We start from the raw sequence: 15,456 nt of genomic DNA, 5'->3' as shown, positions 1-15,456 counted from the left end.
GGTGAGTCACGTGAAAAGACTTCAGTAAAGTGCACATTCTGCACTATAAAGACAAATCTGTTTTTGATGTTAAATATCAAACACCCATTGATTCTCTGAGGTAAATCTTTGTTGACCTTTGTGGTTGTCTTTTGGTCGACATCAACCAAATCCTTTTTAATGTGGCTTTTGGGAAGAACAAAAAACAAAAGGTCCGTCTCTTCACCTTCTAATCTGTCGACTTCTTCAAAGAGATCATGAGAATGTTCACATCCATGTGACAGTAAACTGTTCATTAAAAAATATATCTATGGGGGGGCCATTTCATGCATGCAGGCAGTCACACACAGTCACACACAGTCACACAAACACCAATAATTATACTGAACAAAAATATAAATGCAACATGTAAAGTGCTGGTCCCATGTTTCATGAGCTGAAATAAAAGATCCCAGAAATGTTCCATATGCACAAAAATATTATTTCTAAAAAATGTTGTGCCGAAATATGTTTACATCCCTGTTAGTGAGCATTTTGTTCTTTTAGGTGCTGAGGAGTATTTCTGTCTGCAAGAAAGCCCTTTTGTGGGGAAAAACTCATTCGGATTGACTGGACCTGGATTCCAAATTGGTGGGCCTATGCCCTACCAGCCCCACCCATGGCTACGCCCCTGCCCAGTCATGTGAAATCCATAGACTAGAGCTGATTTATTTAAATTGGCTGATTTCCTTATATGAACTGTAATGAACTCAGCAAAAACATTGAAATTGTTGCATGTTGCGTTCATATTTTGGTTCAGTTTAGTTACAAAAGAAAAAGTAACAAATGGGAAATGATGAAGTGCTTTTATCTATCAGGTTACAGTGTAAAGTCAATATTGCCTCCATGTGCTAGGAGTATAATCCAAGGCATCTAACCTCACCCTAAGTACAGTTAACCTATTTAATCCCTTCACAATAGGGATCAATTTTTCATTTGGAAGAGTCAGCTTTTTAAACCAACATGGCTCAGTTTAAATAGTTTTTACATTGTAGTAAAACAAAATCTCATTTGATATGCATTTTGACATAAAATTACTACGTTTGTACTTTATAGGCTCTAGAGAAGTTAAAGTTGTACTTATCAACAAATAAGTAATATATGATGCATTATTAAGGTGTCTAGTATGATTCAGAGAACTTTCAAATTATTTCTCAAAATAGTCACAAGACCACAAGCATAAATCTCCAATGTATACATTTTTTTGTGATATCCAATTGGTAGTTAGTCTTTTCCCATCGCTGCAATTTTCCTACGGACTCGGGAGAGGTGAAGGTCGAGAGCCATGCGTCCTCCTAAACACGACCCTGCCAAGCCGCACTGCTTCTTGACACACTGATCGCTTAAACCGGAAGCCAGCCACACCAATGTGTCAGAGGAAACACCATCTAGCTGTCAGCAGCTTGCAGGCGTCCAGCCCGCCACTAGTGAGCGATGGGACAAGGAAATCTGGCCGTCCAAACCGTCCCCTAACCCGGATGACGCTTGGCCAAATGTGCACCGCCTCATGGGTCTCCCGGTCACTGCAATGCAGTGCCTTAGACCGGTGCACCACTAAGGAGGCCTTCCACAGTGGCTCTAACTTTTTATATATACACTACATGACCAAAAGTATGTGGACACGTGGTCATCGAACTTCTCATTCCAAACACATGGTCATTAATATGGAGTTGGTTCCCCCTTTACTGCTATAACAGTCTCCACTCTTCTAGGAAGGCTTTCCACTGCTGCGGGGACTTGCTTCCATTCAGTCACAAGAGCATAAGTGAGGTCGGGCACTGATGTTGGGCGATTAAACCTGTCTCGCAGTCTGCATTCCAATTAATCCCAAAGGTGTTGAGGTCAGGGCTCTGTGCAGGCTAGTCAAGTTCTTCCAAACCGATATCGACAAACCATTTCTGTATGGACCTCGCTTTGTGCACAGGGGCATTGTCATGCTGAAACAGGAAAGGGCCTTCCCCAAACTGTTGCCACAAAGTTAGAAGCACAGAATCGTCTAGAATGTCATTGTATGCAGTAGCGTTAAGATTTCCCTTACTGGAACTAAGAGGCTTAGCTAGAACCTTGAAAAACAGCCCCAGACCATTTTTCTCCTCCACCAAACTTTACAGTTGACACTATGCATTCGGGTAGGTAGCGTTCTTCTTGCATCCGCCAAACCCAGATTTGTCCGTCGGACTGCCAGATGGTGAAGCGTGATTCATTCTGCTCGGCAATGGAGAAATATCATGAAGTTCCCAATGAACAGTTCTTGTGCTGACGTGGCTTCCAGAGGCAGTTTGGAACTCGGTAGTGAGTGTTGCAAGCGAGGGCAGATGATTTTTACGTGCTACACGCTTCAGCACTCGCCGGTCCCGTTCTGTGGCTTTTGTGGCCTACCACTTTGCGGCTGAGCAGCGGTTTCCACATACTTTTGTATGTATCATGTTGTCACGCCCTGACCATAGACCACCTTGGTTCTGACCTGACCACCTTGGTTCTCTATGGTATAGTAGGTCAGGGTGTGACTGGGGGTGTTCTATGTTGTTTATTTCTATGTTGGTGTGCTTGGTATGGTTCCCAATCAGAGGCAGCTGTTTATCGTTGTCTCTGATTGGGGATCATATTTAGGCCGCCATTTCCCCACTGTGTTTTGTGGGATCTTGTTTTTGTGTAGGTGCCTGTTTGCATTTTACTGTCGTCACGGTTCGTTTGATTAATTTATTGTTTTTGTATTTTGCTGAAGTTTCACATTATAATAAAGATGTGGAAAGCTACTCACGCTGCGCCTTGGTCCAATCATTACGACGAACGTGACACATGTACTTAATCAGTAGATTGAAGTTGAGTTGAGTTATGAATATACTTGATCAAGATGATCTTACAGATGATTTTACCATGATCCATTAGCCTTTACATACACTACCGGTCAAAAGTTTTAGAACACATACTCATTCAAGGGTTTTTCTTTATTTTGACTATTTTCTACATTGTAGAATAATAGTGAAGATATCAACACTATGAAATAACACACACAGAATCATGTAGTAACCAAAAATGTGTTCAACAAATCAAAATATATTTTATATTTGAGATTCTTCAAATAGCCACTCTTTGCCTTGATGAGAGCTTTGCACACTCTTGCCATTCTCTTAACTAGTGATGGATTGCTGCATCAGATGACCTAGCCTCCACAATCCCCCGACCTCAACCCAAATTGAGATGGTTTGGGATGAGTCAGAGCGCAAAGTGAAGGAAAAACAGCCAACAAGCGCTCAGCATATGTGAAAACTCCTTCCAGACTGTTAGAAAAGCATTCCAGGTGAAGCTGGTTAAGAGAATGGCAAGAGTGTGCAAAGCTGTGATCAAGGCAAAGGGTGGCTATTTGAAGAATCTCAAATATAAAATAGATTTTGATTTGTTGAACACTTTTTTGTTTACTACATGATTCCTTATGTGTTATTTCATAGTGTTGATGTCTTCACTATTATTCTACAGTGTAGAAAATAGTAAAAATAAAGAAAAACCCTTGAATGAGTAGGTGTTCTGAAACTTTTGACCAGTAGTGTATGTTTAAATCAGTGATTTTGTTAATTCAGAAGGAATTGGCCATGTTTAGACCCATAATACCGAATTAGCGTAGATCTGGTTTATATTAGTGTTGGGACTCGGTCAAAGGTGTAGACCTGGTTTGTAGGAATACTGGAGCTGAGGTGCAGGGGTAGACCTGGTTTACAGTTTGAGTATTCAGGCTTCAACACATTTAGACCTGGCTTAGTTGACTAATTGAGTTCAAGCATAGGTGCAGACTTTGTAGGTATGTAAATTGGATCAGAAGTACAGGTGTAGACCTGGTTTGTATGAATAGTGGGTCTGAAATGCAGAAGTACACCTATTTCTATGACAAATGGGGCTGACATGTAGCAGTGGACTTTTTGTTTTTCAATATTGGGTTAGACTTGCAGGTGTACACCTGGTCTGTAAGAATATTGGGGCTGAAGTACACGTGTCGACCAGGTTTGTATGAATGTTTGGGCACTGGGGTAGACCTGTTTTATATGAGTATGCCCATGGATTGATCTGGTTTATATGAGTCATGGGGTGTAGAGATACACAAGGCTCATACAGGTAATGGGTCTGGATGGACCTCTATTGCCCATTAAAATCCTTTCTGGCAATAATTTTGTAGTAGGAAATGATTAGCGTGTACAGGTAGGGGTCATAGGACTGAGATATGCAAATAACAAGGTTGGGATGTACAGCGAATAGCTGGATAGGTTACTGTTGGTGACTTGGGGAATACAGGCCTAATGAAAGTGGGTAACAGGGCTGAGATAGGCAAGTAACATGGATGAGGTGTATTGGCAAAGGAACTGGGGTGTATGAGTAACAAATATGGCATTTAGGGCTAGGATATGGGAACTTGATTGTATCAATATTAGGGTATTGGCATGTGGGTGTTAGGGTTTGGACAAGGGGATAACAGGGCTGGTGTGTGTGGGTAAGTAAGGGTGGCAGTAAGCTTGGCAGGTTGCCCCTAGCGGTTATAGCGTTGGGCCAGTAACCGAAAGGTAGATGGTTTGACTCCCCGAGCCGACAAGGTGAACAATCTGCCGATGTGCTCTTGAGCAAGATACAACTATGGCTGACCCTGTAAAAACAACACATTTCACTGCACCTATCTGGTGTACGTGTCAATAACAAAAACGCTTTTTAAGTGGGCTAAGAGGTATATAGCTATTGGGGCTGAGAAATAAGGCTAATTGTTTGTTTATTTTATTATAGGCAAAGCACAGTATGTTCCCATCGGTCACTTTTGTGACCAAGAATAAAACAACAATTTATTTTACATACTTTTCAATAAAAATAAAAAATAAACAATATGGATTACAAGTTAGGGTTACTAGTGGTATAAGATTTGCATAGTGGCGTGCCTGAGAAAACCCATTTGTTCCCACATTTTAACGGTGATTGTATGAAATCAAAGTGTCAAAATATTTGAGGAAAAAACGAATGCATTCTTCATTTGCATAGACAGGTCAGTCCAACGATTTCCCTGAAAAGCTTTGTCTTCATAGTCAGAGGGAAGTACATATTGTACATAATGTACTCTGCAGGTGGAGGACAGTAAGCTTTAGTGTGTTATGAAACAACATGGTTAGAGACCATTACAGCCACACTCCTTCCTGGTTGTTAGTCATCATGAGGTAAAGTGACATTGCATGTGCCTTCAGTTAAACGTTGTATAAAGTTGTACACAAAAAAAGCTATCTGGCAATATATCAATTGTAATAAGTTAGTAGAAAAGCATGGATAAAAAGGTACAAAGTAAACAAAACCTTTCTCAAAAATGTGTTAATTACAATCACAGTGCTAAAGCAGTTACAAAGTGTTTCAGATGAGTTTTAAAATATTCCTTCATTTGATTTGGCAACTTTTCCACATACGGTAAACATAAACAAATTGCCATTATGAATAGCTATACCACTCTTTAAATAGTGTGTCCCCCAAAACCCAGTGTAAATGTCCAAAAGGTTACTCTTCCATGTTGATCACTAGGCTCCAGTTGTTCTGTAGTTTAGTCAGATCACTCTCATCCTCACCCTCACTCTCCTCTGACTGCCTCACCACCACAGAGGGTAAGATCTCCACCTGCTCTAACTCCCTGTTCATCTCTCCCTCCACCTCCACCTCTGGAATATGCTTGGAGAGCAGAGGGATCTGGAGGATCCCTGTTGTAGGGCTCCAGTCAACACAGTTACCGCCAGATCCATCCTCTTCCTCAGACTCCTGTGGAAACAGTGTATGCCTCTGGTTTCTGTACAGGTTGACCTGAGCTAGCCGCAGGGGCTGAGTATCCCTCCTGTTAGACTGTGTCTGGTACTCTGTTGTCACCACCTGCTGCTCCGGTGCTGCCCTTAAAAAGCTGTAGTCTGAGGGGTAAATTTGGGGCTCCTCAGCCTCGTCTTCCCAAAAGTCCACCTCAGGGGTCTCTCTGACTGAGAAGTGCTGCAGTGCGTAGAGACCCACCCGATCAGGCTCTTTGTAACTCGTGCTCTGCTCCCCCATCTTTAGACCAGACAGCAGTGGAATTCTAAAGAGCCCTGTCTCCACAGGCCCCTGTGAACATGACGCAGATCTCTGTGCTATGTACGGATTGACCTGGCTGAGATGCAGAGGCAGGGTTTCTTCACTGTCAGATGCCTCACTTTCCCTCATTTCCGGAATCTTTGGGGACGCTCCAACGAAGCCGTATTCTAGGGGCTCTGGTTGGTCCTCCCTGAATTCATCTTCCAATGATCCCTCCTGAGAATCCTCTCTACCAGGGGCTTGTTGGGCAGCGTAGGGTAGTATGGGCTCCCCCTCTGACTGGTGGATAAGGGCAGGGATAGTGTTCGGCTTTATGGCCATCATCTCCATGGGCTTGGCCATGTTGACCAGTACCACGTTCACTGTCACAGCTTGCTCGGGACAGAAGGTCTGCAGTGGGTTCTGAATGTCCGATATTTCCTGAAACAGGAAAAAGGTGGACCTGCATCTTAGTAAACTGCCCTTCACAGCCATTGTTGAAGTCTTCTATTAGTCACATATAAGTCACATATCATTCTTACCAGGAAAGGGGGACTTTTCTGTTTATTACCACAGACAAAGTGGTAGACAAGGCATCCGACCAGGATCAGCATGAAGAGGCAGATGACTGATGGGACAACGGCTCCCAGCAACATCAGTAGCAGCTGGCCATAAAAGGGATCTGTAAAGACAGAGTGGTAAGGTAGAGATAAAATAAGACAGATCTATACAGTACACAGCCGTTATAGGAAAGGAAAAGCCCATAGGGTAAAGCTGAGAAGACAAACCCACACTCACTTACTAGCACACGCACCTACAGACACACACAAACACCCCTTGATACATCAACATAATTCCTTCTCTAACAGGAAGAGAAAATACACCCTGGGAAAACACCTCAAGTTTTCACATTCCTCAAGTCCTCTTGATTTCTTTGTCATGCTGTACTAAAACCTGTTGAGTGGATTTATCCTGACAGATAGAAAAGAACACTGCACACTAGGTCATTGGAGCAAGATTAAATCAAGTCTGAGCTTACCTTTTGAGGTTGTTAGGCACTGCCATTCAGATGCATGGCAAGCTAAAATAAGTGATAGGACCTGGGCCTTAGCAGAGAAACAATACTGGGTTTCATAGGCAAGCAGCCTATATTCAAAGGATCTGTTTTCCACAGTGAAGTGTTGCTGAAAGACAAAATGTATACAGAAAGTTAAAATACACAATATAGAACTAACAATCATAATTAATCTGCATTTTAGCTAAATATATAATACAAAAAATATATAATCGTAGATTACAATCTATTAATGCAGCAATTTGCACTGATTAAAGTCCCTGCAGACAGTCCTACATATTATGTCATTCAATTCTTTACACAGAGTTACAGTAACCTAAGTAACACCAACCGTTTTGTTGCTTCTGTTGTCGTACACAGACAGGTTGTAAGTCATCTGAGGGTAGAATTTCAACAAGGAGTAATCTTTTGTAATGTTCCCAGTCTTCCATCTCATTGGACCCTTTAGCTTAACGGTAACACTATTCTCCTTCACCACAAGTTTGACAAGTGGAGGTCCAAAGGTTGCTGTTTGAGAAAGGTATAAAAATGTAATCATACGTGGCCTGACACATTCTCTGATTGAGTGTTTGACTTTGGCTCCTCTTTCATAGATAAGGAAAATTATCTTTGAACAGGATTCTCAACTTACTGTCAGCTTTGGGTTCGAAACTCTTTTCTGTGAGTGTCCATTTGGAGGATCTGTTTTTGCCCAAAGCCTTGACTCTGGCAAAGTAGCCTTCATCCAGGTCAGTTGTCTCATTGGATAGATCACACCAGGTCTGAGGGATGTTTCTGCACTGCTTCTTCACCCTCCAGCGCACCCGTCTCGCTCCACCATCCATACGGTCACCATAGCTAGGAGACAACAAATAAACACATAATGAGATGTGTCCTTAAATCCATGGATCATGGACATTTATTTACAAGTAGTTAATGGAAAGCTCAGTCTCTCGTGACAAAACCGAGTAGCTGATTTGGTTCTGGGTGCCAAGATCATGATAAAGTCTAAAGTGTCCTCACATTGCATATTCCACTGTGTAGTGGGTGTCATTTTGTGCGTCTTTCCCAGGATGCCACTTTACAATGTTCCTCAGGTTCATGGAGTTGAAGTGTACTCCTTCGGGACGCGCTACAGAGGACACGTGTGAGACCACTAGGAAAGGAGAAAGAGCAGAAAGCAGATGATAAAGGGCATTTCAAAATGACTGCTGGAGCGTCACTCCTCAAACAGTAAAGAGATCTAAAATAATACAATTATATTATAGAGAAATTAAGAGAGAGATTTAGACCCTTCTTTTTGTCTGAAAGTTATAGCTGGAGACTGAAAATAAACATTTTATAGAACAGGATGTTGTTGTGATAAAATTTGAACAATAAAATATTTCATAAACACTCAAAAAGACACCCTTCTTTCCCTCTGACTGCACGAGACCACATCTTTGTTTCCTGTGTGATTCAGAATACCACACGATCACGTAATTCAAGGACACCTCATGATTAGATAAAAGAAAATGAACCCTGTTCAGTGCATCATAAATGTCATTGAGCGCTGTTTTTCTGTATGCATGCCAACAACCTTTTGAAATAGCTGTGACCAATGCCTTGAGTATCAACTTATCATGAAAAGTAACACATATCTCTACCATTTCAACTCACTATCTACATCTGCAGGGTATGCTGATGGAAAATACAGTTAGAGTGAGGTTCCACATCAAGCACAAGTAAAGTGAGTGAAAACAAAAGTAAACCAAAGTAAATGTCACCCACATAATGTTGAACGTGTTTGGGTGAGTTCCAAAGTGACAAAAAATGATTACATTGGTTAAACATGCTTAAAATGACTTTTTAAGGGAGAAAGGGGGAAACAAATTGAACAATGACAGCTGAACAATGAAAGCTGAACTATTCCTGTAGCTTGACAGTAGCAAATTATACATTGTAGTTGCAAAATATTGAGTATACTGTCTATAGGGCATAAAACCATGCCAATGGTGTTCTCAAAAACATTGCCAGGTGATATGTGATAAACTGGACTGCACAGCAGTAGTAAACATTTTCTTAAATTGATTATGAGCTGCAAATGAAAATGAAGCCTACCTGCGGTCCACAGAGAAATAACGTAGAGATATTTGACCATTCTTTCCCGTAGAATTGTTGGTAAATAGTGTATTATATTGTCATAACAAATGTTTTGGGAGAATTGAGGAGAATTGAGCTCATGGACATTTCAACCGATAGGCTAAAGTAAATGATTCAGTTCTAGGATCTCGTTCTTCCACATCGCTTCCATGTTGTTCACGCAGTGGTATTGTTAACTGGTGTACCTTACACTGGCCAGGTCGCCTAGTTAAGTGATATGGGCGGAGTTATTTACTGTAAGAAATGAGGAATTCTGGACACTAGCACTTGTGCACATGGGGAAATAAACTAGGCCTAGACGTTAAAAAGTGTTTTGCCATATATTTTTAAACCCAGGTTATGGGATGATAACTTCTGTGATTTGATATGATTCAATGTTTTAACATTTAAAGTATGGATATGAAAAACACTTTTCTGGTAGGGAACATCTGTCAGATTTGTGTCAAACGTTGTAATAACGTGTACATCTGTCAGATTTGTGTCAAATGTAATAACGTGTACATATTTGTTTGTTTTGGGTCACCATAGCATAGCACTTTTGACAGGCCCACAACATTCTTGAGATGGCAGTGCAGTGATGAATGAATGTACTTGTATAGGCCACATTGCAAATATTTCCATGTTTGAAGACTTGTTTGACTGGTGTGAATAGTTTATTTAATTGTCATAGATCACCACCTTGTGGCATAAATGGCAACTCTCCACTTGAGGTCCTTGATGACGTTGACGTTTTACATTATGATTGTGCATAAGCACGTATACTTCGTTTAAACTGGTCTAGACATATTAAATGTATCAGTCTGATTAATAGTTTCATTTTAGATATTCCATAGACTATTGAAACGTAGATCGTATTGTTTTATTAAATTAAATGACATCACAGACATGGAACAGTGTACTGTGCCATATCGGTTTGTTTTTAAGGCTGTACCAACTTCCGGTTAACAAACGTTAGCCTGATAGCTGTAGAAACCATCCATACTCATTGAATGGAGCAAAGTGCATATGCGATTTCTGACATGAATTGGTAAATTGTAGTGTTCATCGTTGAAGCATGGCGATTTCAATGGAAACCCAGCTCCAGAGTATATTCGAGGATGTAGTGGTATGTGCATTCTGTATCAGACAGCTAACTTTAAATAGACAGCTAACGTTAGCCACTTACCTTTTGTTAGCAGCTAACGTTACTAGCTAGCTTTTTTGCTAATTCACTTATGGCCGAATAGATTTTGGTTAGCCACATTTTACAACAATCTCGGCATGCATTCTACTTAGGCTAATATTTGCTGCCTCTTTTTGATCAAGCTAATGATATATGTTCATAGCAATGCCAAAACCCGCTAGCTAACTTTATACAAAATTTCTACTTTAGCTATATAACGTTAGCCTATGACCGCAGTGGTGTAATCATTATGCTGATTCTGTAGCAAAACGTTTTGCTACAGAAACCGTTTACTCCAACCCGAAAACGCAAACGAGAGTTTATATTTGACAAATTCAGGTAGGTCCCTCCCCGTTTAGATCCGTTTGGTTCTTAAACGGCAAACGGTTTCCGTAATGAATACACCCTTAGATCGTGCACGTTTTTTCAGGTCATTAACCCTAAATGTGCTAGCTAGCCAATTTGTCGAGTGTAACATTCTAACCATTACTCCATTGATTGTCTATTCATTGAATGCATCATTTTCTTTTTCAGAAAACAGAAGTTATTGAGGAAGCCTTTGCAGGGTATGACTTCTGAAGCAGACTTGTTTTGTGAAGACATAGCTAGGCCAGATGTGCACTCTCTGCATCCCAGTTAAAGATTAAGTGCAGTATAAAAAAAAACACAATTCAGTGTCATACAATTTGTTATAGTACTTGTGGAGTAGTTATGTTTTCATAGTTGTCTTTAATGACTTCTCTTCTTTCTTCTCAGCATGTTTATGGACACACCTGAGGATGAGAGAACAAAACTTATCAGTTGTCTAGGTGCCTTTCGTCAGTATTGGAGCACTCTTCCTCCGGTGAGAGAGATGCCCAACATTTGACACATGCAGCATCAAACATCATTAAAACCTTATACATTGCACATGTTTCTGTAATATCTCAGTAGTAACAAGACAGTTTGCTGTTTTTTTCAGGATTCCCATGACCAGTGTGTGCAGTGGATTGTCCGATTCATTCATGGCCAGCACAGCCCCAAACGGATCTCTTTTCTCTACGACTGCCTCGCCATGGCAGTGGAAACCAGTCTGTTACCTCCCAGGTAAGGATGTGTTTTTCTCTGTGAGAGAATGACTAGTGTTGTGTATTGTGCTGAGGACAGACAAATTAAATGTCATGTTTTCTCAGGATGGTGTGTCAGGCTCTCATAAGCTCAGATAACCTGGAGTGGGAGCGGACACAGTTATGGGCCTTGACTTTTCGACTCATACGAAAAATCATCGGTGGTGTCGATTACAAGGTAAGAAACAATGCACGTGGGGGTGGGGTGGGCGCAGCGCTGTTGGAAGCCAAGGATTTAGAACGCAGAACTGGTTTCCCTATCGCTCCTGAGTTAGTGACCAAATGTATATATTTAACCTTGCACAATTGCATATATTTCTGTTTGGCCAGGCGTCTGAAGAGACCCATAAACAATTCAGATCAAGTTTGAGAAATGTAAGTTTGTAATGTCGTCTACACGGGCAAAAACGAAGTCTGCAAGAGCACACCGCCGCAAGCCCGCGCCCTCTCCTGATTCACCTCCGCCACCGGACGCTGCTAATGCCGGCCCAACGGAAACACTGAATGTGGAGATGCTACAATCCGTGATAGGCACCCTCAAAACCGATATTTTCGGAAAAATTGACTCTCTCTCTACCAATCTAAGGTCAGAGATATCAATGGTCAAAGACGAGCTTAAAAAATATATTGAGAGTATAACGTTGCAGAATAAGATCGACGCACATGGAGTGGCCTTATCGGATTTGGAACGAGGTGCTACTGACCACGGCACTCGCATTAGCGAGCTAGAGGCTAACGTTGGCTCATTGACTAAGGTGGCATACCTCGACAACAGATGCAAAGATATGGAAAGTAGAATGCGGAGGAACAACAGTCGTCTACTGGGAATACCGGAGGGAGTGGAGGCTCCAAGACCCACGGAGTTCATGACCCAGCTGCTTCAGGAGCTGCTTGGTCTAGAGAAGCCACTGCTAGACCGGGCCCACCCCACTCTGCGTAGCCGACCCCGGGATGGAGAACCCTCGCGACCATTTGTCATCAGGGTGCATTTCTTTCACGTCCGCAATGACATACTGAGGAGATCGGGAGAAGCATCCGCTGTTGTACCGCGTGGTGTGGATCAAATGGTTGGTTAGCTCTTATTCTTAGCAGGCTGAATGGTTTGCTAGCGAAGCCAATTTTGCTGGGTTCATCGACATTTGAATGCCATTCTCTTAATTTTTTTCTAATTTCTAACACAGGTTGCCGCCTCTAATATCAATATCTGGCTGTTTTCATGGTTCAGTCGTAGTTTTACCATCTGTATTGCTGTTAAACCTCTCTTAACCAGGTTAGTTTTCCTTAGACTGTTGAGGACCAATCGATGTATGTTTGGCTTACTCTAGTTAAATGGTCACAAATCTCAGGTAGCACAGAGTAAGAGTTAATGCTTTGCTCTAAACTTTTTTTTTTAATATTTAGGGTTTTGCTTGCATCTCAGTTGGGGAGATGCTTCAGCAAGGGAGGGTGTGAGGGAAGGATTTTCCCCTCTTTATTTGTATATAGTTTTGTCTTTTGTGCCTCGTTTGTCTTTATTTGTTAAATTTGCGCTTTTAGGTTCAACTAAGATCTTCAGTTTACATTATACCTTGTCATTTACAGGTCCTTTCTCTCTTAAGGCATGACTCAGTCTAGTGTAGCCCATCCTGCTGGAGGGAATGGCTTTAATTTTCTCACTTGGAACTGCAGGGGCATAAATAACCCAGGGAAACGTAGTAAGGTGCTACACCACTTTCATCAATTGAAATCTCACATCTTTCTCCAAGAAACTCATCTGAAGGTATCACAACACTCAAGTCTTAGGTGCAGATGGGTGGGTCAGGTGTTCCATTCCTCATTTCAGAGTAAGGCAAGAGGGGTGGCTATTTTACTTCACAGATCGGTACCTTTTACATGTTCCAATGTGATCGCAGATCCCCATGGTAGATACATAATTGTCAGTGGTAGGCTGCTCAATACAAAGGTACTTCTTGTTAATATTTATGCTCCTAATTTGGACAATGGTGATTTTTCAAAATTTCAAATTGGTTTTCTCTTCACTCCCAGATATGTCTTCGCATATGTTGATCTTAGGTGGTGACTTTAACTGTTGGTTAGACCCACGTTTGGATCGATCCTCCACAAAACCTACCACCTTATCAACCTCAGCTAGAGTGTTCCGACCTTTGTCTGAATTCGCAGTTTCAGATCCTTGTGGAATGTTTCATCCAGCTGGAAAAGCATACTCTTTTTTTTTTTCTCATCAGTTCACCACACTTTTACGCGCATAGACTGTAGATGACAGGCTCCTCCATCCCATATCTTCATGTTCATATAATCCAATTGTTGTATCTGACCACGCCCCTGTTACTATGGAAGTAGCCTTTCAAAATGTTGACAATCTGCGACCGCCTTGGAGGCTAAATACTCAACTGCTCAGCAATGAACACTTTGTCAATTTTGTTTTGAGTGAAATCGACTTTTTCATGATTACAAATAGAACCCCGAACATCTCTGCGTCTACTCTCTGGGAAACTTTGAAAGCTTATATCAGAGGTGAAATTATTTCCTACACTGCACATGAGAACAAGCTGAAAAGGGATATGCTTTTAACACGCTGTATTGCCCAATTAGATTACATTTATGCCGTTTCACCATCCCCGGATATTTATAAGGAACGTTTAACTCTGCAAGCAGAATTTGACACATTATTAACAGACCAGGTTACTGAACTGCTTGTCAAGTTTAGGAGCACTTACTATGAACAAGGAGATTAAGCCAGTAAATTATTAGCTCACAAGTTACATCAACTATCATCATTTCAGATTCCTAAATTTCGTACATCATCTGGGATATCATTAGATCCTAGGGGGATCAATGATGAGTTCAAGAGATTTTACCAGTCTCTATATACTTCTGAAAGTAAAGCGGATACATAGGAATTGGATGATTTCTTCCACTCACTTGCTGTGCCTTCTGTCAGCTGGGATTTGGTTAAAAATTAGAGAAAATCCCTTCAATCTGGGAGAAGCTCAGGGCCTGACGGCTACTCGGCAGAGTTTTATAAAAAGTTTATCTTGAAAATAGCCCCTATTCTAATTGAAATGTTCGATGAAGCATTTGTAAATGGTGCTCTCCCACAGACTCCCACTCAGGCAACCGTTTTGTCTTATTCTTGACTGCATCATACCGTCCAATTAGCCTGCTAAATGTTGACTATAAAATTCTATCCAAACTTCTGGAAACAGTCCTCCCATCAATTATCTCACCGGATCAAACAGGATTTATTAAAAATAGACACTCATTCTTCGACGATTATCTAATATTATATATAATCCTTCTGTCGTCAATACCTCTGAAGCCATTATATCCCTGGATGCGGAGAAAGCGTTTCATCGGGTGGAATGGAAATACCTTCTTTACACTCTAAATAAATTCAGCTTTGGCTCCAAATTCATGGCTTGGATAAGACTTCTGTACTCATCCCCTCAAGCCTCTGTCAGGACTAATAACACTCAATCAGACTGCTTCCCTTTGCAACGATCGACACGCCAGGGTTGCCCTTTAAGCCCCTTACTGTTTGCCCTCGCCATAGAACCACTTGCAATAACAGTTCGCTCCAACCCCCTCATCAAAGGTATAGTCAGATACAGACACAAACTGTCCTTATATGCAGGTGATTTATTATTATACACATCCAACCTTTCTGTCTCTGTTCCTGCTGCCCTTGCCACTTTCACATCCTTCGGTCACTTATCAGGGTATAAACTGAATCTCAGTAAAAGCGAATTGATGCCGCTGAATATGGCCGCAAAAAATATCCCTTTACATAACTTGCCATTTTAAAATTGCTCACAGTAGTTTTATTTATCTCGGGGTACATGTCACAATCAGATTTGAAAACCTTTTTCAAGCCAACTTTGCTCCTCTTTTAACCTGTACTAAGGACGATTTGGAACGCTGGTCTT

The 15,456-nt window shown here is 41.3% G+C and overlaps 2 protein-coding genes across 5 annotated transcripts in view; one reads left to right on the top strand and one right to left on the bottom strand.

Annotated features, from left to right (window-relative positions):
• Positions 1-4,751: 4,751 nt before the first annotated feature.
• il20ra (interleukin 20 receptor, alpha) lies at positions 4,752-9,459 on the bottom strand. Its single transcript, XM_014205104.3, has 7 exons — positions 9,221-9,459; positions 8,144-8,276; positions 7,773-7,978; positions 7,473-7,648; positions 7,106-7,250; positions 6,609-6,748; positions 4,752-6,507 (listed from the first exon to the last, which is right to left on the bottom strand). The coding sequence occupies exons 1-7, from the start codon at positions 9,258-9,260 to the stop codon at positions 5,533-5,535; spliced, it is 1,815 nt and encodes a 604-aa protein (XP_014060579.3). The 5' UTR covers positions 9,261-9,459; the 3' UTR covers positions 4,752-5,532.
• A 723-nt stretch (positions 9,460-10,182) lies between these two features.
• Positions 10,183-15,456, top strand: part of med23 (mediator complex subunit 23) — a 32,765-nt gene continuing 27,491 nt past the window's right edge. For 3 of the 4 annotated variants that reach the window (XM_014205103.3, XM_014205102.3, XM_014205101.3), the window contains exons 1-5: positions 10,184-10,367; positions 10,959-10,990; positions 11,181-11,268; positions 11,386-11,510; positions 11,597-11,708. In XM_014205103.3, the coding sequence (XP_014060578.3) occupies positions 10,317-10,367; positions 10,959-10,990; positions 11,181-11,268; positions 11,386-11,510; positions 11,597-11,708 (408 nt within the window). In that variant the 5' untranslated portion in view covers positions 10,184-10,316. Of the gene's footprint in view, positions 10,368-10,958; positions 10,991-11,180; positions 11,269-11,385; positions 11,511-11,596; positions 11,709-15,456 lie in introns of all 4 variants that reach the window. The other variant, XM_014205100.3, reaches the window with a different exon arrangement.

This window comes from Salmo salar, chromosome 06, assembly GCF_965601325.2.
Source record: "Salmo salar chromosome 06, fSalSal1, whole genome shotgun sequence".
NCBI classification, from domain to species: domain Eukaryota; kingdom Metazoa; phylum Chordata; class Actinopteri; order Salmoniformes; family Salmonidae; genus Salmo; species Salmo salar.
The sequence above is the reverse complement of the archived record's forward strand: the minus strand, read 5'-3'. Positions and strand labels throughout refer to the sequence as shown.

Excerpts from the sequence above, each read along its gene's own strand:
- il20ra (XM_014205104.3), bottom strand. The coding sequence starts at position 9,260 with ATGGTCAAATATCTCTACGTTATTTCTCTGTGGACCGCAG. Across the intron at positions 7,251-7,472 it reads ACAACAGAAGCAACAAAACG|CAACACTTCACTGTGGAAAA; the intron begins GTTGGTGTTACT and ends TTTGTCTTTCAG. Across the intron at positions 6,508-6,608 it reads AGAAAAGTCCCCCTTTCCTG|GAAATATCGGACATTCAGAA; the intron begins GTAAGAATGATA and ends TTCCTGTTTCAG.